Raw genomic sequence first — 22,542 nt, 5'->3', positions numbered from 1 at the left:
CCTACCCATTTCCCAACCTAGTTCACATGAATCATGAAGCGTAACAACGGCAGAGGAGCTTTATTGCATCTAAGCTTGATCAAGCCTACGTATAGCGTGACATAGAATGAGCAATCAACAACTAGATTAGTTGCCTGGCTATAGCCATGCTATCCGCAACGTAATATTAATAAGGTAGGTTAGGTACTTTATACTCTCGTCCCTACGTGGTATCAAATATGTACATTACTCAAAACATGTTTCTCCATTGAAGTATTGTGGTATTCATGTCACAAGTAAGAGCTTGAGCTCGGCCTGCCTACATCAGATACCCAGTTCAAGAGTGTACATAGGATCACGAAGTCTTCTCACTTGGCATCCTCATTTACCGAACGCGAGATTACATACCCTAACCCAATTGAGACGAACTACGACATGAATCTGCTAGTTACGTTAATAAGATATACGTCGTTGCTTGTAGCTGAAAAGTCCAAATGGACTCTGTTGACCGGGACAGGTCGTTCGACAGACGAGTGACATCAACTATGTAATTACCTAGGTAGGTAGGCAGGTAGTCGTTGTAGAGGATGCAATTCACTCGAACTACCCCTGTCTTGCATACATACACGGACGCTCACCCGGATACCACGTTTTTTCCCCTCACGAAGCTCGAGACCGCTCGAGAGGTCCATCAAAACTACATGATACCCCAAAAGCCTAGAGGATTAATAATGTTAATAACAAGCATTTCTCTTCCCATACCCCACCAGAACTGTCAAGACCTCTCAAGTAACGAGAAAGAAGACTACGACTACGCCCTAGCATTTTCTAAAGCTTAACGATATGAGGATTCAAAGAATTCTCCAACACCCTTGTCGCAGACGCTTTGCCCCTTTTCAAACTTATCTCCGACACTAACTATCATTTCCATTCGATCAATAACTTCCTTCTGTTATACCCCCGCATTTCAGGGATGCGCGGTACTGCACCGAGGGGGTTACAAACAGGGAATCAGGGGCCCGTTGGGATGATCCCCTCTTCAAGTTCAAGGGTACAACTTCCGCGAGCCGTCGTTACATCGCTTCTACGCCGAACTTGACCTGCAAAGACAAAGACCAATTTACGCTCAGTGTTAAAGCGAGAACCGTTAGACGCCTTCATCTCAAATGTATAGTGTAGCTTTCCAGCCACCGCTAGGGCTATCGGAAGCGCTAATTTGTTAAATGAGTCCTCAAGATACCAGACAAAGATCTACTTTAGCTTAAGCCTAGCAATGTTCATTGGTCATCGTCAGTTCAGCCCTTGCTCTCTGCGTGCCGATATCCAGGCCCAAATTCAAAGATCCGCTCATACCAGGTATCGAGGGTAGTTCGTCTTGGCGGTAGAAATATACATACAGCAATCCATCAAAACGACGATGGGGATTAACTTCACAAACCCACGTTACCCGCCAAACAATTTGCCGCCGTCACAATTGCAAGCTACCCTTTTACCTATGCCTTTCATCGTACTGCTTACTCTATGTACCGGTACGAACAGTTAATTCTGGAACCTAATCTCCCGGAATCCGTAGAGAGCAGAACCCGTCCTTCTTCCTTACCATCAGGGAGATACTTACCAGGTTTCTAGCTCCAAGCTACCTAGGAACATGAAGGTCCAGCCCTCGATACCGAGTTCCGCCGAGCTCGACTACGGTCGTCCCCGGTTCGAGCTCTTTCCCCCTCAGTACTTCGTATATCTTGGTGTTAGCTATCGTTGGTTATGTGACTGTCACCGGTTACGACTTCATGTAGGTTTGACGTGTAATAGCCTCACCGGCATACAGGAGACCTGTCACACAAATCCGTACGATGATGCACGGCCTTCGGCACCAAGATCCCCATTTTCTCGGGAAAAGGATAAACCCTGGGAGATCATATGTACAATACAGCAGCCAACCCAGCACTTGGCTCCTCGAGCCGTCAAACCCGTGGGTGTAGTAATTACAGGCAGGCTAAAGCCCGGCCTAGCCCAGCCAGCCAGCTTCTGTAACAGTGGGATCTGGAGCGGCCAGATGAGGAGGCCCCCGTTGTAGCCGCTTTTTACATCAATTCTCCGGCGCACTTGAGATATGATGCATAAGGTAAGATGGGAGAAGCTTCCGCCTGGTTGGCTCATTCACTCAATCTGCGGCAGTTGCTTGCTGGCCGCCATTATGCGGCCTTTGGTTGCCTTTTCGCGATTTAGTACACCACTGCAACATCATAGGTTGGCTATAGCGTAACATTATATAGACATTCATACGGGGTAATGACTTACCGTGTCGTAGAATGTCGTGAGCATTAAGTCCCTACCTTAGGTCAGTTACGTAGCCGCACGCGTATAGTAATACCACAGCAAATACGACCATTGGCCATTGTTGTCAACCGACTTACAGAGACAGGTTCGTAACACGAAATCTAGATCTCAGACGTGTTCGAACTCTGATTGGAGGATCCGGTGATTTTTGTCCTCGATCGCCCCCTCTATTATGCCGACAAGGCGCCTCAGGAAACCATTTACTTCTTACACTAAACTATGGGAGGGCGTATCAACTATCTAGGAGTCAAAGCCAGTCTACAATTCATGCCTTTATGCCAATCTCCAAAAGGAATTATGCGCTCTACTCCGACTATTATGATGGAGGCAAAGTTAACACCCGTTTCAGGGGCAGATGAAAAACTACAATACAAATCCCCCAGACAGTCCGTTGGTTACGAACGAATCGACGTAGCATATTCATATATAGTAATACATCCAATCAGAATGATAGCTCGTTAGGTTAGGTAGGTACGATCTAAAGACAGGATATCTCTCCTGAGTCAGGGATTTTGCTCCTCTGGACAAGTGTTGCGGCACAGCGCTCCCACATCTAAAAGAACTACGTCTAAACCGGCATCAGGGCCTCTCTATACATCAATGTTATAATATACTTGTCGTTTTTTATTATAACCGCGTCAGAAATAGAATCAGAAGCTACCACATGATTCTTCAACCGTCCGTAAATTTAGTCAATCGTGTCTCGAGGCTAAACGCGCCCGATAATTCTCATGATATCCCAAAACTGGACCCCCAGTTATATGATTATTATTTTTTTACGTTTCAGTAAACATTACTAAACCAACATCAAAGCCGTTGCGGCAATCGGGCAAGGCTGGTATATCTCGCTCCAACGCATGGTTACCACAGCCGTCGTCCGGGATGAATCGAGCAAACATCGTGAGCAAAGGGGATTGGTGATCCATCCGTAATATATCACATGTCAGTGACTATCAACACGTAAACAAACATCTTAGAAGCAACCTTTTTTTTTCTGCGAGAAGGTTAGGTAAGTTGGCTACCAGGTACCAACCTAACCTTATGCAAGCAGATGGCTATCCTTACTAGGTGATCTTTGTTATTGACGTATAACCTATCTGGAATCCGGGCAATTATTGTCTATTGGACAAGTGGGTGCCAGTTCGTAAAAGCTTGGAAAAGACTTTGACTCAAGAACTTCGATATAAAAATCTCTAAGTCAGAAGAGATATCGCTCCTAGACAGAGATGCAATATGGTTGGGTGTTGTTCTCTTGAGGCTAGATCGGTTATGGTCTTGAAGGGACATAAAAAACCAACTACCTCATGCAAAAAGAGAATCCGGGAGCCTTGAGGCAGCAGCTGGCAACACCATACGGTAAATTAACTTTTGATAATCTAATTTCCGTTTTCTATTGGTTATGTTATCTCTTTAGTCCTTCTGGTATCGCTAGCCCTCTTGTAAAGTATCGCAAATCAGGTCTGTCTGTGTATTTTGTGGTATATAACGTGAATGGTAATAAAACATCCTACTGATTTAACGCTTAAGGGTCTCAAAAATTCGAATGAGCGGGGTGTACCTGCACAACGAGATGTGTTCTAGGTTCATTCACTATTGCAAATCAAGACACGATATAGGGTGGTCTGAGTTCTATATGTGTTTAATTTAATATTTGTCTATAGCTGTTTCTTTGATGATGAGGCCTAATTGGCCCACTAGACGCTATGCGGAAATCGATAGCCTGGCGTTCCCTATCGACTCTCCGCTGCACGCCTTTTATAGCTGCGTGCTTCTTCTAATGATGCCATCGCTCGAACGCACTCGGTGTATCCTTCCACATCTATATGATATATGTATGTAAAAGTATCTACCCGGCACCCCATGCGACCTATCCTCATTTCCCTTCCAGCAGTGTTTAGTGACATACTCGATATCTCAAGAAAAGCGCTGTCTGGCTATAAATTTCTACTCCGTCTTCAGAGGAGGCATGTTTTGATACGGTTCGAAAAAACCGGGTTAAACATAAAACCCCTGGTACTTTTATGCGAAGTAACTCTTCCAAAGGACTCCTTCTAGGTCCTCAAGTTGCTCATGGGTGAAATACTATCCAATACGTTAGTAAGTTTATTGCCCCAATGGGAAAAAGACTGTTGCTTACCTTCTGATCGACCCCCCAACTATCTTGTCTTGTCTTTTTGAATTCAGAGAGTATGCTTTTTGTGGCTTTGCCGACCACACCCGGGTCATTTGCTGCGCGTCTAGCGAGTAAGGCTAAGACCTCAGGCATCCAACTTGGCGGCGGCGTCGCGTATGGGAACGCCTCGATCAGGGCACCAAGACCCAGAACCGCAGCGTGTCTTTTCGCAATTTGCTGTGTAGCATTGATCGGTGTTTCTGTACCAGGCTGCCTTTTCTTCGGCATTGGATTTCGTGCTAGCTGAGTCTCGAAACGAGACTTTAGAGTGGCGATAAAGGGGTTTCGTATCGTAGCTGGAGAACATCTGATCATCCCTGCCAGCGTCGCACCTGCAACCGTCCGAACTTCAAGCTGGGAATCAGCTAGCATGTCGCCCACAGCGTCGAAGAGCAACTCTCGATGCGATGCATCCATCAAAAATAATCGTCGGAAATAGATGACTTGCATATTTACAAGTGCCCGCAAACGCTGGTGCCAGCTTGTAGCATTTCTTCCTAGACGGACCAATGCCTCAATAAATGGCGCGTCTTCTCCAATGCGGAAGGGAATGTTTGGCAAATGGCGATAGACGTGATAGGCTAGACGCATTAGTTCTGGGTCCTCTTTGACATCCATCATGTGTAGGAGCTGGCCAATAAAAGGCTCCGGAAAAAAGGGAATAAGCTGGATACATTCTTGTGAGGAAAGCGTATTATCTAACCACACTAGAACTGTCTTTGACCCCGATGTGTAAGAAGACGGTGTTTGTTGACCAGGTGTACGCTCATGACGCCATGTTTCAAGACGGTCGAATACGTCCCTGATGGTAGCAGTGAATTCATCGCTTGGCTGGTAAGGGCGAATGCCAATGTTCGAGTCTGCCTTGTTCTGTTCCAGTAGAGCGCCGACATTCTCAAACGACTCATGATATCGTGTCCTGTAGATTGTAGCAATGACGCGGCCGATCGATTCACGCACAGCTTTGTATGGGTGATCGATATGCGCTAGGAAGTCGTCTAAAATGGGTTTCTCGTGACGATAGTGCCAACCACAATCGTTGATTAGGAACTCGAGAAGCTGCACTTTTGAGGATTCCTTGAAGGCAGCATTCGAGTTCATATCCAGGCGGAAAGAGCTTAGGCGGCTAACAAGCTCACTAGCACGACGAGGATCCTTAGTATCGATGATAAAGTGAAGGCATGTGGCCCAATATGAGAGGTTGTCAGGCGTAAGGTTATCGGCGAAGATATCGAGGATCATCGGTTGTGCAAAACCCCATACTTCTTGCTTCATAGAAAGAGGATCATACGTTGTGCCAACCATCAAGGCACCTAGGATCTCTGCTGTAGCGCGATGCTGGTGCTTATCGCTTCCGTCACCGTACACTTCAGCTACTAATTCTTTGACATCCTCAAACTTTAGCTCCGTCTGCCCGTATATCATGAGGTCAAAGACGTGCATAAGCAGGACAACATTGGATGTCCTGAATCTATCAGAGTTCGCGTCCCGCGGCTCCTGCTTTAAATAGTCGAAACATTGGGAAAGCCATTCTCTCGTGATCAATTTACCAATTTGCTGCCTAGCTGCCTTCTCTACGTCATCATAGGCGTCAAACTTCTCCGGGTTTGCTTTAAAGGCATTGAACTGTTTCCCCCAGACTAGCCAGCCAGGGTGATCTGTGTCTACATAGTACTCCGCACTTTCAGGGTGCTTGAAGCTTTCCAAGAAAGCCTCTGTGAATTCCGCATCACCCTTCGGAACCGGGATGGCAAGCTTATTGATATCTTGTTCTTTCTCGCAAAGGTAGTCACGGTAACTATGCCCATATACGGCGCGCTGATCAATCGCAGTAAATATGTTAGAAAATGCATTGAGGTAATTAGCCCTTAAGCCTGGGTGAGGATCGTTGGTTCCCTTAACGACAAGTTCGATGAATTCTGGTGGCGCGATGCTCTCGAAGCGTAGGCAGAGGTTCGTGGTAAAGATAGCACAGCGACTAGCTGTCTTCCAGTGCGATTCTTTTGCGATTTCGGTTAACTCAAGTCCTAACGCCGCCTTTTTCTGTTCGACCTTCTTTCTACGTTCGACGATGAAATCGTGTCTTGCATTGATGGCCTTCGAGCAATCTTCGTCCGGCTTGATCAAATTAACTATTTCTTCGTCGGTGATTACCATCAATTCAAACCTCTTGCCAAAGTCCATCAGCGGGTAAATAGCAGTGGCGCCGAGATTTTGAATTGACGTCTTGTCGACATTAGCTGATTGGATATATAGGCGCATCAAGTCGGGGGCAAATCTCCAGTCCCTCATCAACGTCCTAAGTAGACTTGTAAAGAGTAACGTATACATTGCCCCCTTAATCCGGTCATGGTCTACCTCTTCAAGAGCCTTGCGGAACCTTTCTAGTATTACGGGAATAACGAGCGGTCGGCCGCCTATCAGAGCCTTTAGCGAGGCGTCTTGCGCACCTTGGGCGATTCGTCTCACGTCCGCGTACGAAGAGACAGAAGATTCAGCAAGATCAAGAAGAAGACGCTTATCTAATTCGCTCTTCCTTCGGACTGATGCATTATGCTTGACTCTCTGTAACTGATATGCGTCGGCCCTCTTGATAAGAAGAGGCCTGGGATACACCTTTCGCAAACCACTGATTTTGAAAGGAGCAATATCTGCCCTGTATAATCGAACTAGGCGGTCTAACGGATGTGCCGACCTTTCGAATCCCACATCTGTAATCCAGGTGCGGTACGTGTTGTACAGAGCCGTAAAGCAAGCAACATCATCCTCCTGGTGGGAGTTTAGGAAAGAATGCGTTCGAGAGAGTAAGCGTCCTATATCTTCCCGGAGGTTATGAATGCGGTCATAAAGCGGGGTGTCAGGTGTAAGTAAGTAGCCGCTCGGATATTTAAACTGTGGCTTCGTCTCGTCGTCTTCCCCCACCTCGGCCAACGGGTTGGTGTCCTCCTCATCGTCGTCATCGCCACCATCAGCGATGATGTCGTCCTCTTGCTGGTTGGATTTTCCATTACCATTAGGATGTCTATTAACCTCCCCAGATGCTCGTTTCGGGTCAAATAGGGTTGCAAGACCAGAAATAACCAATCGCAGCTGGGTTAATTGGCGAGCGACCTCATCCGACCATTCTTTGTTCTTTCCTTTCCGACTCACAGGCGGGCTGTCGCTCATAAAAGACTCGAGCCGCTGCATAGACCCTCCAGCTTGTGATTCAAATAGTTCAACCGCAAATTGGATCTCTTCTTGCAGAGGCCGATGCCACCGAATCGTCAAGTCCGTTGGTGGGGTCGTCTTGCCCCAATCATCGACGTCGAGACCACGTTTTATGACATCAGGCTCGTAAAGCGAAGTATCTATAGGGTACGTATGCGTAAGGTTGAGGAGTAGGTGGTGTATATAATTGCTGATGTGAATAGCAGGAAGGCCTTTGCACTTTTCTTGCATATACTCTGCGATTTCGAAAAGCTCTTTTTTATACTTGAGCACCTCGCTACCCACATGAACAACGCACATGCTCAAAATACTCACGTGCCACACGAGAGCCCTATCCCGAGGAAGGACTTCGGTACCGCTGCTCCGATCGGAAGCAGCGCCGTTGTAGTCAATCTCGTTTCGTATGTTGACGATCAACATAGGAATGAATACCTTAAGCGTCTTCTCGGGGTTCACTTTGCAAAGCGCGTTGCAGATCCAAGCCATGGCGTCACGAGCCTGATGGACTACATGGCTCGAGACAAAAGCAGAAAGCTTTTCCAAAGCCATATCAAAGAGCTCGGGCGAGAGAGAAGCAAACATCGGAGTCAAAGCCGCCGGTAAAGTATTGATGATATTATCTTCAGGAGACCCGGAGCGGACCTGCGCCGCATCTGGTAGATTCTCCAGTAATGTGAAGACTTTGCCCAGCAGCGCTAGGATGAATTCACCAAAACCTGCGGTCGAGGATCGCACGATGTCCGCTTCATCCTCGTCGGTCAGTTCATTTTTATAATCGATCTTGACATCTTGGCCTTCGCGTTCCATTCTCTCCATCTCCCCTTGCACCCATTGCATAGCAAGGCTAGTATCATGAACTTGGTTATTCTCTTTTGTCAAAGTCACAAACGGGATACTGTACGCAACACTTTGTATAAAGTTCAAGGTAAACTGCGTCTTGTTAAGATCGTTAGCATCAATACCAGGTAAAGCCAATGCTAGTAGAGCAGTGATGTGACACCGGAAGCCTTTCTGACGCGACATGATATTAGCAATCATGTTCAGACCGCAAAGACTAGAGGTAGTTCGATGAACTTCAACAAGGCCCTGTAGACTTGGGTAGAACCTCTGAAGCGCACCGGGCAGCAACAGGTCAGGTTCTAGGTAGGTAAGATTTTGGAGAGCGTTGAAGTACAAGCTGGTAATAGCCGAGCTTTTGCCAAAAAGTCCCATGAATGTGACTTCTCGTAAACTCAGGACAAATCGGCTCTTCAAAGCATCGTTGATCTTTCGCTCGGCGGGGGTATCCTGCTCCTCATTTTGCTCCCTGTTCCAACGCGATACAAATAACTCGCTAAGGTAATAGGTAAGCTGTGCCAATATCTTAGACCAAGACCCGTGATTTGACGGATGGAAGAAGGTATCAATTGACTCCATGAGTCCTTCAAGGCTATTCAATATCGAGTTATCCTTGCCGAGACAATGAGGCGATAAAGAAGATACAATCCAGCGAGCTACAATATAGGGTATCGGATGTTTCTTCTTGTCTTTCTCGAGAAATATACCCATACCAACCGAGTAGTCGAGTGATGAGTATGGTGAATTCGCTTGCCCAACGGGAATTTCAGTCAAACGAAGAATGGCAGTAAATATTAGATCGGACTGCTCGCGTGTGAAGACGCCATGCTCACCAAAGGGTACATGCCGACACGTCAAGTAGTCTCTTGCTACTCTAGAGAATATGTCGATGAAGGCATTGTCTACCACCTTGGAGCGGTTCATCAGGGACCAGAGATGGAAGAACGTAGGTATAAAATCGGACGGCTGAGATTGCGGCTCCGTAGCAGGAGCTGGGGTCGTAGGCATGAGAATGTTCAACAGACCAATAACAATGTAGGCGTTCTGTATATCAGACGTGCTGAAATAAGGCAGTACCTCCTCCAGGATGGCGCGCCGTTCTTTAGGATCGAAGTATAACTGCGAATAGAGACAGAGTTTCCGAAGATGCTTGCTCCCCCGCCTTCTAGAAGAATGATGCGCAGCAGCCTCACCGGGTAGTACTAACGCCTTCAACTCCGTCCAAAGCGGTCTCCAGTCGAGGATGAGGTCCTGTTCGGGCTTAAGAGCTTGCTTTCTCCTGATTAACGTCACGACCATCTTGGAAAATCGATCGGCTGAGTTATTGTCTAAGCCAGGAGCGAGCGAGAGGTGAAAGTACAACTGTACGAGCTTGGCGCGTAACTCGCGCGGCATATCGAACTTGAGGGCAAGCCATCCTTGGAGTTGGCGCGTCCAGTGGAGAGCACCAGGAGAGAAGTCCTCGGCCTTGACAGCTATATATAGCTGCTTGAGTATTCCCTGCAAAGCGGCATCACGCGCGGCATCGTCCTCGACTGGGTAAGGTAATAATCGAAAGTATGCAAAGGTACGTGGTCGGTAGCGCTTGGCATCGTCGATATCAACTGAGAGCGGCAACCCAGGTGAGGTTGCGCGCGAAATAGTGTCGCCTACGGCATAGGTGTTGAGGAACTGCGAAACAGCAGAGAATTCAGCAGCAGCAGCCGCAACCGCAGCCGGAGGATCGAGTGCTTCATCCATGATGTGGGGGAGAGTGTGTGCGGTATTATATGATGTCTAACTAAAGCTCGGCTCGGCCCGGTCTTTGTAATTTCGTTATATCGAATCGGACTACCTAGGTATTTTTGGATTCGGGATATATGACAAAAGCCTTAGTTGTGTTTGGTTAGTCTCGAGGTCGAAACGGGGATTTAGTTATCGATATATCGGTATGTCGGTATATCGATGTTAAAATGTTGATATGTTTCTTTTTCTTCTAGTTAGACCCTAGTAAGGAAGAAGTTGATAGTTGGTGAAGTTCCTTTGTGGGAATCGACGGGTGGCGTTGGTCTCGTGCTGCAGCCAAACACTAAGGCGCACGCTGACATATCATATCGCAGCTCCCGGAGCTTGCGAGGTAGCTAGCTGTTCTGGAGTTTAGAAAGCTCTAAAGGGTCAGTGTTCTACCGGATACACCACGCCAAACGTTTAGGTGGAATAAGTTGGGATCCTAACGACTTCTTTACTTTTTGCCCCCTCCAAGCCTCGTTACCAGCACGGGATTGCACCGGATAAGGGACAATGAAAGAGAGATAAACAAATTATCAAACGGGTATTTAGGAAAAGCCAATACCCGTTGATAAATATGTGTTTAGGGAATAGTAGATGGGAAGGTTACCTTAGGTAGACAAGGCAGATAGACGGAGGGAGTGAGGGGAGAGTGGAAGATGTATGTAATGTAATAGTTTTAGATGTTGGATAACTAGGGTGCAGGTGGGCAGCTGGGTGGGTACCTAAGCTGATGTCGAAGTGGGGAATTTAGTAGTACCTAAGGTACTACCTGGTAGGGCAAGAGGTTAATTAGTAGGGAAGCAGACCAACAGAGTTGCTGGCTGCGCCTGCCTTTTTGTTACTTTTCCAACAGGCACAACTGGCACAGGAGTGATCCAAAGGCAGAAGGACGAGTACGTAATAAGGCATAAGGCAATTGCGACAACCTTACCTTCTAAGGTCTAACAGGTTAGGTACTTCCTAGTAGTTGCCTCTCACGGATTAAAGGCCGCGCGCATGACAAGTTTCTATAGCAGCCTAATAAAAGGTGGTACCTGCCTGTCAACCATAAACTGACGGAATTGATCACCTTAGGTACCTGATTCTTATCTGGTACCTTAACTTAGAGTACTTAGAGGCTAAAGTATGGAATCTCCTAAATCTTTCGAGTACGATGTCATCATCTGTTATAATATTATAAGTCGGGTAGTTCGAAAAGATATTGTTATAGTATAAAAGCATTTGAACTTTATAATCGTGGATCCATTTCCCTTTCCCCTTCTAATAATCCATTAGTCCATTCCACTCTTCTTTTGTTCTTTCGTTTATTACCGTGGTAGTGTACAACCTCATTCTGAAGCTCAAGTGCGGGCAGATATCAATGTATATAAGCCTTATCGACAAGAGAATAATACCGCTCAGTAACACCAAAATTAGGTACTATGTACAATACAACAACCAGAACAGCTCAACTATTCGCCACATATCTTATCTAGGTAGGTAAGGTACCTAAAGATATAACACAATAACACAAATACCTACGAGGGTATCATCACATAGGTATCATCTAGCAAGCAAGCCTAACAAACAATCTCTTTTCGCAAGGGGACCAACAATTCGTTAAGTCGTTGGTTTACAAAGGAACCTAGGTCAAATCATAGGTAGGCTCAGTAAATCGTACTTAGGTACCTAAGAGGTACCTAACCTAGGCCTATATTTTTTTTAGGGTGGATTGTACCTAGGTACCCTAGGTAGGCTTCTGCGCGACGTCATGCACATAATTACAGCGGATAATCCGGTTCAGGGCTTTTGGGTCTCACCCGATTTGACGGGTTAAACTAACCGCAAATCGGTCGGGTCGAATTGCTTTAATACCTAAGGTACCTACTATATGTACCTACCTAAGGTAAACAACCTAACAACCTAACATCAAGCAACGTTCACGACCTCACCAACAATCTTCTTCATTTAATCAGAACTTTAAAAAGACGTCCATAGATTTCTCTCATTTTTATATTGCTTAGTATTAATAGGAAGAGAGAAGATGCTATATCCCTCCCGCCCCGGTTGCCTACGTCTTCATGACCTAGCCGATTTACACCACCTGCGGCAGAGCGGATAAGCACATTGCTTCACATCCCCCTGCATTGCTTTTTTTTTCCTTTTTTTTTTCCGTATAAGCTCTTGCTGACAGCAGGTCGACACGGTCACATGACATATCTCCTCTTCGTTACCCGTACCTAAGGTTACCTGGTTGATAGGTTGATGCTCGTAGGGATCCTATCACTGGCAAGCATCTGCCCTTGCCGATGTTTCTGTTGCACAACAACAAAACCACAGAGGAATCTAGCTCTACAAGCTATTAACACTGGCTTACACAAGCTGACAAGGTAGGTAGGTCGCCCCCAAGTCAGAAACAAGCAAATAGCCCGATGCACGGTCATAACGTGATACCACTAAGTTTTAAGAGTTGTCGAATCAGAGATGCGTTGGCATGGCGGTGCTTAGATAGGTACTTGATATATATTTGCTTGCTTTGTCGATTATCTTACACTATTTTGAAGGTATTGGAGAAATGGATGTTGATAGAATTTTGATGATACAAATCTGTATTGAAGTAGCTTAAAAGCCGATAAAAACGTCATAGGATCTTGCTTGTTTGCTGTAAGCATGTGCACTGCTCCCCATAAGAAAGCGCTTCGGTTAGGAGAAGGAGATAGGTCCCAAAGTAGATTTGTGCTAGCCGACAAGCCCCTTAATATTCTCATATATCATCTACTCAATCTTCAATATGTACCTAAGGTAGGTACCTAAACTATGAGACCCATCACTCCTTCTTCTTCTCCATCTTTGGGAGCCCAATCCAGAGAAGACAGATGACAGCAAGCAATGCCAGAATAATAGGTTGCAGCACCTGCACGCCCTTCGCTTGCGCGATCGCCCCAACCGCAAACGGCAAGACAGCCGCTCCGCTACCACCAAACGCCGCCGCGAACCCGATAGCGCCGACATGGAGATGTCGAGGAAGCAGCTTGGACACGGCGACAATAGCGGCGGGGAACAGCGGCCCCATGAAGAACCCTTGGAGGCCCACGGCCACGGCGGACACGTAGAACTGGGGCACGAGCCAGAACAGGAGCTCGAGGCCCATCGTTAGCGGGAGGTATATCATGATGGCGAGCTTCTCGCCCAGCTTCGGCGTCACGAACCCCAGGACCACGCGCCCGATCGTCAGCCCGAGCCAGAACCCGGTCGCCGTCATGCCGCTGGCGAAGGGCTCGCCGTTCCGCACCTGGATCATGAACTCGACGATCCAGCCCCCCAGGGCGACCTCGATCCCGACGTAGCCGAGCAGGAACAGGGAGCAGAGCCACGTCACGCGAGCGGCGGGCTGCTTGAACAGGGCTTCCTTGAGACTGCCCTGAGACGAGTCCGAGTGCTTCGTTAGGGATTCCCTATACTCGCGTCCGGTCGCCTTCCAGAAGCAGCTAACTGAAGCAACTACCTCCACCGCGGCCATCCCGATCTAATTCAGTAAGTCAGTCAGCTCCTCCATGTCCTATTCTCCTGCGAAATCAACTAACTCACCATTAGGTAGTAGAAGGCGTACCAGGGCAAGTTGCCCTTCGTAATCATGGTCGTGGCAATCAGCGGGCTGAGCACGGCGCCAGCGCCATAGAGGCCGTGGAGAAAGCCGAGCATCTCGTTCGCGCGGGCCATGTTGCCGATCCACGCGTTCCAGGCGGCGTCCGCGATGCCGTTCCCGAAACCCGCCAGGACGAAGGTGATCACCAGGACCGGGTAAGGCGGGTGCACGGCGATAATGACGTAGGCCACCAGATGGCACGCCGAGGAGGTGAAAGCGACCCCCCTCTGGCCCGCCTTGAGGTGGATGACGTTGTTTAGGAACGCCGCTGCCGTGTATCCTACGAAGGGCGAGAGGAAGAGGAGTGATACGATGAGATATGTGAGATCATAATACGCTTGGATCTAAGGTTTTATGTTAGTCGTACGTTTTGTTAGGATATAAATCCATAGAACCTTGTGAGCTACCTTACATATGGAATGAGAGGCTACACCCAGGTCAATTCTTGTTAGCAATCGTTCATATCCAGTATAGTCAGATTCTAGTACGATAACTTACTCCGTAAGCAGCGTCGTTAGCGCCCATGACGATGAACGACCAAAAGCACGAAGCGACCCGCGGGATGTTTTTCCGGGGGTAGTTCCATCTCTGCACAACATCCGTAGTCGTGCTCGGCGGCGGAAGCGAGCTTGTATCCTGCCTCGAGGTAGCATCGCCGTCGTTGCAACTTGTCTTACCGCGGACTTGGGGTTCAGCAGAGCTCCGCTTCGGTAACGGAGTTGACAGATATACCGGCTCTAGCTCGACCTCTAGAACTGAGGTCGAGGAGCTGCCGTTTTGCTGCACGTGTGTCGCCATCGCTACCAGCTAGCTTGTTCGTGTCCTTGGTCTTCAAGTGCTGAGAGGTACGGCGATCATTCTACTTCCCAGGACGGAAGGAACTAGAGAAGGAATAATCGTAGGATTGAAATCTCAACCCAGAGGGGATAAGGTAAATAGGGTTTGCCTCTTATGTACGTGGCGACGGAAAAGTTTCGGTGAACGACCTGGTCTCCTATGAGCTACGAGGTCCACAAGCAATGCGGACAGCGTGGATAGGGTCGCCACGGCAGAAACAAAGCTGGGAAGCCGCACCGGTAGAACGTCGGATAACTCCATGTCGTGTTGTTGGAGCTTGTTTTATGAGCATGCTCATTTTATTACGAGGTTCTGTCGCGGGGTTGATAAATTCTAGAAAGGGAATCTCCGCCCGCCTCTCGAATCAACTCCGACATCTAGACCCAGACCGCTATCGGCTGCAAATCACGTTTTGCTTTACAGCCCGCACCTCCTCCCCTTCTCCCCTTCTAATTTCCATCGTCACTTGTCAGCTTGACTCACCGGTTAATAGTGTCAGAGCAGGAGAAGACGATGCTGGGCGGTCTTTACACGGGATACAACCATAAGTTAGATTCGTACTATACAAACTACCTACCTTAGGTAACAGGTACACATTCAAGTAGGTGCTTGATGTAACTATTGCTTTATTTGCTTTGGGAAGGCGAGGGATGATAAATATAGCGGGCTCAATTATTCTAAGGCAATTTATACAGGCACCTACCTACCTAGTACCTAGTTGTAGGTAACTTTCTAGCATACCATACAATACTCTCGACGACTGTTCAGGGTTCAACTAAGCTCGAGGAGTTTCACGTTGCATTCTATTCTGTATGGGATAAGCAATTGGTTAAGTAACGATAGTAGAAAGTAGGTACTTGGCGTATTGAAGATCTCTACGTCAGTTAAGACTGGATAATTATTTGGCGTAAGACAATTATGCTAGAAGTCTATACTACAAGTGTCAGAACTTAAGAACCCTTTAGCATAAGCTATTGTTATCTAGGGGCGCGCGGGGGGGGGGGGGGGGGTTCAGCCCTACGTGCCTAAGCTCGAGAACATATGGTAGAAGCAGACGCCGTTAGAACTCGGTTAAGGAAAATATGCAGAGCGGTTGGCTTGCGTGTATCCCGAACTAGATAGTCGAGCCTAGAAGCAAGTATGAGGTAGTTACTAAAAATGTGTTGTGAGATGTAACGTTGATGACTGTAGAGATTATATGATTTCTCGCCGGTATAATGCAACAGAAAGAAATGCCTGAGTGAAGTGCTAATTGTCTTCTTGAAAACACAACTTTCTGCTCCGTACCGCTGCCATTCCCCCTATTTGCATCGACGTCACCTACACGTTTCGAATATACTTAAAATATATATCGTAGGTAAGTAGCACCAAGTTTACTGGGTTAAGGTAGAAAATGCGCATGGTTCACATACAGATGAAGTTAACACATTCGCTAATTTCCTTGTAGCTGTATGCCTGGCTATTGAAGTTAACAGCCTCCGTTGGATACTGCATAATTCAAGCAGTTCCTTTTCTCTCCTATAGTGGATTTGCGTGTTCATGTCATGTCAAAACCTATCCTCTAATCCAAACACCATGCGGTTAAGCCTCTCGATCCTGTCTCTGGAGCTTCCCAAAATTATAGTTCCCTTTCCGAGAAATATCGTAACCAATAAAAAAGTTTTTTCTATTCAATCCGTACTTCCCAAATGCCCCCTTTTCCCCTTAACTCCGGTTGATGCTAATGCATGATATGATACAAGTTTCTCTCTTCATTCGCGCAATCATTCGCGCAACTGATCTGACACGTCTCCTACTTTTGATAGGGACTCGTTAACAACATGGCTGGCAGCCCTACCGCCCATGTAGCTTTCGAAACCAGTTTGACATATTTTTCCATTTCTGATGCTTCGCTTTTCGGTCGTGGTCATACCGGTCATCCCTATAGTTCTCCCGTACGATATTCCGAATCGATGATTTACAACGAAGGCTGGAGTTTTCGCTAAATTCTATTTCAAGGGGCTTAAGGGACAAGGGGTCGGTTGCATAAGATTCCGAGATAACCTGCTGTCTGGCAGATAAAGGAGATGACGCTGATGATGCTGAGTTGCTTTGTGGAGCAAGGTCAAGTGGAGTGAGAGAAGACGGCAAATCTAGTACGGCTGCTAACGAACTCGCCTGGCTCCGATTCGAGAGGCCTACATCCCATTCGCCGCTGAACGCCCGCTTGTTCTTTGATTCCTGTCTAGGACTACTCCTGGCTCGGTCTCTTGTTTCGATATTGAACTTTTGTGCGAAGCTAGCTCCAGTAGATGTCGCCCTCCTAGGTAACACATTCGGTGTTAGTTGGTCCCCCATCCGTAAGGCGCCTGCAAGTTTTCGTCTACTACCGGTGGCGGGGGCACTGGGTTTTGATGCCGTCTCCGAGTTTACGCTTACGGACCTACTTCGGATCGGTGTGCATGTGGCTACTGGGGTAGTGGGAGATAATGGTGTAACGGTCCCGAAATCCGTAGGTTTCCAGTTAGGCGACCACCCGTGACGAAGTATGACCCATATAGCTGATATGGTAATGAAGTTTTTCTGCCAGTCTTCAACTCGCTGAGTTGTTCGTTCCGAGGCGTTCTCTCCACTGGTGGGAGAAGCAGGAGTAGATAAATTGGGAGAAGTCGGAGGATAATAACCAGCGGACTGTGAGACGGTTGTATAAGAGTCTAGTATGTCGAGTGAGGAGTTTGTAAGCGTGGCCATGATGGGATGACGTCGGCTCTTAGGGTCGATTATGCTAAAGGTAAATTTGTAGTCTGGCACGGGCGTTGTAGGTGTAAAGCCCGGCGACGTTGGCGTGATCGGCAGAGATTTAGTCGCTATCTGCTTGCGAACCCATCTAGCTGTCGTAGTGTTTCCGTTTGAATCAACCGTGACAAATTCGTAGGAGCAGGAACCGGCACCGTTGAACCTTGGTGTTGCGGTCCAGACCGTTCCGTCGGCTAATACAATCTCGGCTTTGTCTTCTGTCAAAAACGGACTTAGTATTGCTAAGAGTTCGCGAGATTTAAGGTCGTCGTCATCGCCGTCACTGTCCAGTCCCGAAGCATGCGCATCGTAATCTTCGCTCTTGACCAGCATAATATCTTGAATACCCAGCTCCCGCTTTATGCGAGCAATGAGAGGGAAGCGCTTCAGTAAGGGTACAATCAAAGGCCCAGCTACAGCAACGGACGGAAATACATCAATAACTGGTCTTGGGCGCCTGTTAGCTGCCAATTGCTGCATCTGAAGTAGCAGCCTGGGCCGTATATGTATTAGGCGCTGCTTGCTGCGTATCTTCGGAGGTGGATGAGCGAGAAGAAAGGTAGTGCTTTTCCGGATGGCTCTTCTCCGGTTACGACGAGCCGAAGACGAGACACGGCTCGCGTCACTATCGGATATAAGTGAGCCTTCATCTTCGCTCATTGCTTCTGGCCTGGCTGTCGTGGAATCGCTTTGGGGTTCATCGAATCGAACAGTAGCTTCAGGGGTCTTAGGTATATATTCTGAAATAGGACGAGGTCGCGGTAAATTAGGCGAACTAGGTCCATCGAGCGAAGGTGATGTGCTAGGGTGATATGAGGAAGAACGTTTTATAGGTGCTGTAAAGGCAGATCGCAAGAGGGGATTTCGTCGTTGACCAGGCTGAGGGGCCGGCCGATTTGAATACTCATGGCCATGTAGGCTGGCTCCCGAATGTAGGAACATAATGAGAGAAAGTCCATCCAAGCTTCCGCTTTCTGCGGCTCAGGTGGGGAGAGAGAAAGAGAGCCTTTTTGCGACAGGCTCGAGTCGAGATATCCAGGTACCTGGTTTCCGGCGTAATTTCCAGCTAATTCCTAGGTAATTCCGATGAACGAGTAATAAGTAAGGTCTTACACTGCCATAAGACCGATCATACTATACTGTATATGCATGCTATGGTCTTATGATATACAATCCTACAAACCCCCCACAGATTTGATTTTAGGCTGACTTTTAGGGACACGATAGAGAGAGATAGAAAGAGGGGAGGATAAGTAAATTCGTGGAGGCTGAGCTCTTGAAAGGTATGCGGTAGTTCGTTAAATACCCCTAAAGATGATGATATATAGGTAGCGTTGAAACGGTAATGTTTGAAGCTCTAGGTACCTAGTTAACGCGGTAAAAAGGTTATTAGAGGGGTAGATAAGGTAGATGATTAAGTGGAGAGAGCTGAGTCGTGGCCTGACAGGCTGAACGTTGTTCTGGTAGTTCGGCTCGTCTAGAAACGGGCGTAGCATTCAATAAAGTGGTAAAGTGGTAAGGGGAAGGCTAGGGGGTGGCTGTTTAGGGGGGGTAGGGGGTAGGGGTTAAGGAGTTACCAGGTACGGGCAGTTTCGAAGGTTAGGTACCAGGTAGGTAAATGGAAAGCGAGCCAAGGATGCGTATGTACGTACCTTCTAAGCTTTATGTATTTTCATTACCTGTATACCTCTTATATAAGCACCTTTTATACAAATGCTTAGGTATATATATATATAAGGTACGATGTTAATCATATATAGGAGCTATGCGCGAACATAAAAAATGTCTTTACTTTTACTCGTGTAAGATACTTGCCTAGACTTTATATGTAATATGTACGAGTGCGGCGGTGGATCTGATCGTTGTTAGGAAAACCATGTGCATGCCCCGTCGGTTTGGTAAAGTCCCACCTGCTTGTAATGCTTCAGCTCGGGTTCGGATACTGTCCGAGATTCCTCGCTAGGACCCGCTGTCGTTTGAAAAAGAAGAGTTGCAGAAAATAATCGAATCGATTTTTTTTTTAGATCGAGCCGAGGCTGAATTCTAGTTCCTAAAGCTATTTCAACCGACATAATGTAATGTATAAATATATATGACATAACACGCGGGTAACGACTCATTAGCTTCAATGTCTTTTTTTTTTTTTCTTTTTTTTTCTTAGTAACTTGCTTTCATAAACAAATTCCGCTTCTGTTAGTAAGAAAGAAAAAGAGGATCGACAGTACTGCATTAAGAGGTACTAAGGTACTTAAAGTACCTACTTCCAGGTATATAAGCTGCCAAGTTAAATGAAAAGGAAAACATATATCGTACATCGTACTAGATAATGAAAATGGCGGGTGAGGTAGTAATGGAAACATTAGTGTGTTATTATTATTACTTGCAGTTTTTTGTTATTACATTAGGTTGTATGATAATCAAATTACAAACCGTGGTTGGAATGGAAGAAATGCATTTTGCTAATGTTCCATGTCTGCATGTATCACAACTGATGGATGCGATTACGAAAAATCGGTATAGAAAGCTCGGCGGAGGGCGGGAAAGATCCAGATGGTCTCATTGGAACCTGGTTGGCCGGCAATTAGTTATGCAGATGGCGGGCCAGTAACTCAAGTCGCTACTACACAACCTCATATCCATTTGTGATCGTTACTAAGGCAGCTACTAGCTGTATTGGAGGCTCGACAGGCCGCGCCATAGGGCAGAAACCCACCGAGCTCTTTCCGCATTCTAGGCTTCCATATTTTTTTTTCTCCCTTCGGTTGGTGCGGATCCTACATGTCCATGTATTCCTATTGGTTCGATGCAGGTGCTCGGCACTGTATAACCGGGCCTTGCTAGAGGCCGATGACACCGATACAGGTACATTCCCATTTTTTTTTTTCATTCCTGTGTCTTTTCTGCATGTACCTACCTTGAGGTAGGCATATCTGGAAGAGGTAATCTGATATGATCTATTCACGATTCTAATTCATGACAACACCATATCCATAATCTATAAAAAGTCGTAAATTTCCGAACGAAGTCACATCAAAACATCAAAGATCGACAGCGTTATTTGTCTGCCTAAAATATCAACTACCTAGCCGAGATATAAGGTAACCAACCTACTAAGGGGTATGTAAACCGTACAAGGGGAAAGAGAAAAAAAAACTAGAGCGGTGACCTCGATTTGACCCTCGTTAACCCGCTAAGACAAGATGAAAGCAAAAGTCGAGACCTAAGCTGCAAGATACGCTGTCCCATCCACATCGTTAGTTCTAGGTAGCCTGTAGGTCTTCCGCACGTGTATCCAATCAAGGTAGTATAAGAGAATCCTATTCATATGTCGGTGAGAGTATAGTAGAATTGAAGGTCTGATGATTATGAAGCCATGTGCCTTGAGTAGTAGGTAAATATACCTGTCTGGAAGTATCAGTCTGGGCTGTTGGTGTCTTCTAAAAGAGTATCGTAGAGTATCGTAGAGCTGGCAACCATCTTCGGATTTAGCCATTGTTCGTTTGAAATGGCACCACCAGGATCCACGAAACTATTCACAAGCGGCTTTTTCACTCGTGTGCCAGTTGTACTATAGTTAGTATTAGTATTAACTAAGGTAGGTATAACCTTAGTGAAGAGAATATTTTCAACGGTTCCTGCGAGCTAAAAACGGCCACTTCTATCCTTCCGAGGCCGAACACATGTGTCACAAACCCGAACCCGAACCCGAACGGACCAAAGGTACCTAGGTACATCTCTGGCATTACTAAAGACATTCTCTAGCACAATGACGACATCCCGTGATCCCCGTCTAGCTAACCTGTCGGGCGTAGGGCGTATGTGTGTCACATGACATAATGTATTTATACTTCTCCCACTAGGTAGTGGACCATGTACAGTAGGTAAGTGACCTTTACCTTTACAACATCAATAACAACTACCATAATTCCATATGACAATATGTGTAGAAAGCAGAAAGTAGATTTTCCTTACGTCTGACAAGTGGACAAGTCCCATTCCATGAATGTGCCACTTCGAAAGCCACGAAAGCCGGGATACCGAATATTATACTTCAACCTTCAAATCGTGGGCGATCAAGGGGGATGATCTATGCGAGGCTGGACACATCCAAGAGAATATCCGTCTCTGGTTTAGGATAAGCTGTATGCCTCCCACGTAAGCCAAGGTAACGATGAACATAATGACCATCATGGCGGTGCACGGAAATCATCTCATCGTCAGCAGACCATTCCTTTTTGTAATTTCCACGACTCTGGAGCTTAATCTTTCAGCTCTAACAGATAAGAACGCTGTAACGGTCGTGCGGGGCCTGCGCGGCGGGGGCCCGCACGACGCGGTGGAGGCCCGACGTCAGCGCGCCGTTACTCAACAGCTCGAGCCCCGACAGCACGATGTTGCCGATGATGTTACCGTCGCTGTAGCTAGTTAGAACATGATGTTTTGCAGGCCAGTATAGCTGGCAACTCTGACTTCTTTTTGGTTTCCCATATGTAGATTTTAGATGAATTGAAGACTTGCCATAAAGTTACTTGACAAAAGTCTCAGTAGGACTAGGATAATAATAGTTAACATATGCTAATTTACCAACTTGAACTCTTATCCGCCCTCCTGGACAGCAGTAAGTCGTGTCACGCAGCCGTGTTTCAGTTGGACCAAAGCCTTTGTTTACCACGGAACTGGCCTCATGACGCTCTCTTCGAACCCCCACTGCACGTGATCGTCATACTGGCCCTTATCATCGCCGATGATGTGAACAATAGACTCTGCGCCCTCCTGTGGCAACTTCCTCATTGGGTGAAAGTTGGCGAAAGCCGTGTTGAGGACGCCAGGATTCGAGATGAAGAAGCGAATATGCGCGTTCTCGGAGGCGAGCGTGATGACTACAACTGAAGTGATGTGCACATCTAGGAGTTCGGTAAATGTTGAGCGGATGACTATAGGCGCAGTGTTCTCGGGCATGCCCATGCCACGAAAGCAGGCCGGCATTATTGACCAAAAC

General features: G+C 46.9%; 4 protein-coding genes across 4 annotated transcripts; all 4 read right to left on the bottom strand.

Moving 5' to 3' along the window:
• Positions 1-4,245: 4,245 nt before the first annotated feature.
• F4812DRAFT_40174 (uncharacterized protein) lies at positions 4,246-10,823 on the bottom strand. The gene is made up of 2 exons (XM_047932238.1): positions 4,454-10,823; positions 4,246-4,398 (listed from the first exon to the last, which is right to left on the bottom strand). The coding sequence occupies exons 1-2, from the start codon at positions 10,274-10,276 to the stop codon at positions 4,336-4,338; spliced, it is 5,886 nt and encodes a 1,961-aa protein (XP_047795443.1). The 5' UTR covers positions 10,277-10,823; the 3' UTR covers positions 4,246-4,335.
• Positions 10,824-12,920: 2,097 nt separating this feature from the next.
• On the bottom strand, positions 12,921-14,839 carry F4812DRAFT_40126 (MFS general substrate transporter). Its single transcript, XM_047932230.1, has 4 exons — positions 14,430-14,839; positions 14,344-14,358; positions 13,874-14,275; positions 12,921-13,811 (listed from the first exon to the last, which is right to left on the bottom strand). Exons 1-4 carry the CDS (start codon positions 14,727-14,729, stop codon positions 13,113-13,115), a joined length of 1,416 nt encoding a protein of 471 aa, XP_047795442.1. The 5' UTR covers positions 14,730-14,839; the 3' UTR covers positions 12,921-13,112.
• Positions 14,840-16,550: 1,711 nt separating this feature from the next.
• On the bottom strand, positions 16,551-18,752 carry F4812DRAFT_40115 (uncharacterized protein). Its single transcript, XM_047932227.1, has one exon. It carries the CDS (start codon positions 18,483-18,485, stop codon positions 16,602-16,604), a length of 1,884 nt encoding a protein of 627 aa, XP_047795441.1. The 5' UTR covers positions 18,486-18,752; the 3' UTR covers positions 16,551-16,601.
• Positions 18,753-21,816: 3,064 nt separating this feature from the next.
• On the bottom strand, positions 21,817-22,529 carry F4812DRAFT_454942 (uncharacterized protein; the record flags this gene model as incomplete). Its single annotated transcript, XM_047936733.1, has 2 exons — positions 21,817-21,958; positions 22,213-22,529. 2 exons carry the CDS (start codon positions 22,527-22,529, stop codon positions 21,817-21,819), a joined length of 459 nt encoding a protein of 152 aa, XP_047795440.1.
• Positions 22,530-22,542: the final 13 nt, after the last annotated feature.

The sequence above is a fragment of the Daldinia caldariorum genome (assembly GCF_022478825.1).
Source record: "Daldinia caldariorum strain CBS 122874 unplaced genomic scaffold F4812scaffold_1, whole genome shotgun sequence".
Taxonomy (NCBI): Eukaryota; Fungi; Ascomycota; class Sordariomycetes; order Xylariales; family Hypoxylaceae; genus Daldinia; species Daldinia caldariorum.
The sequence above is the reverse complement of the archived record's forward strand: the minus strand, read 5'-3'. Positions and strand labels throughout refer to the sequence as shown.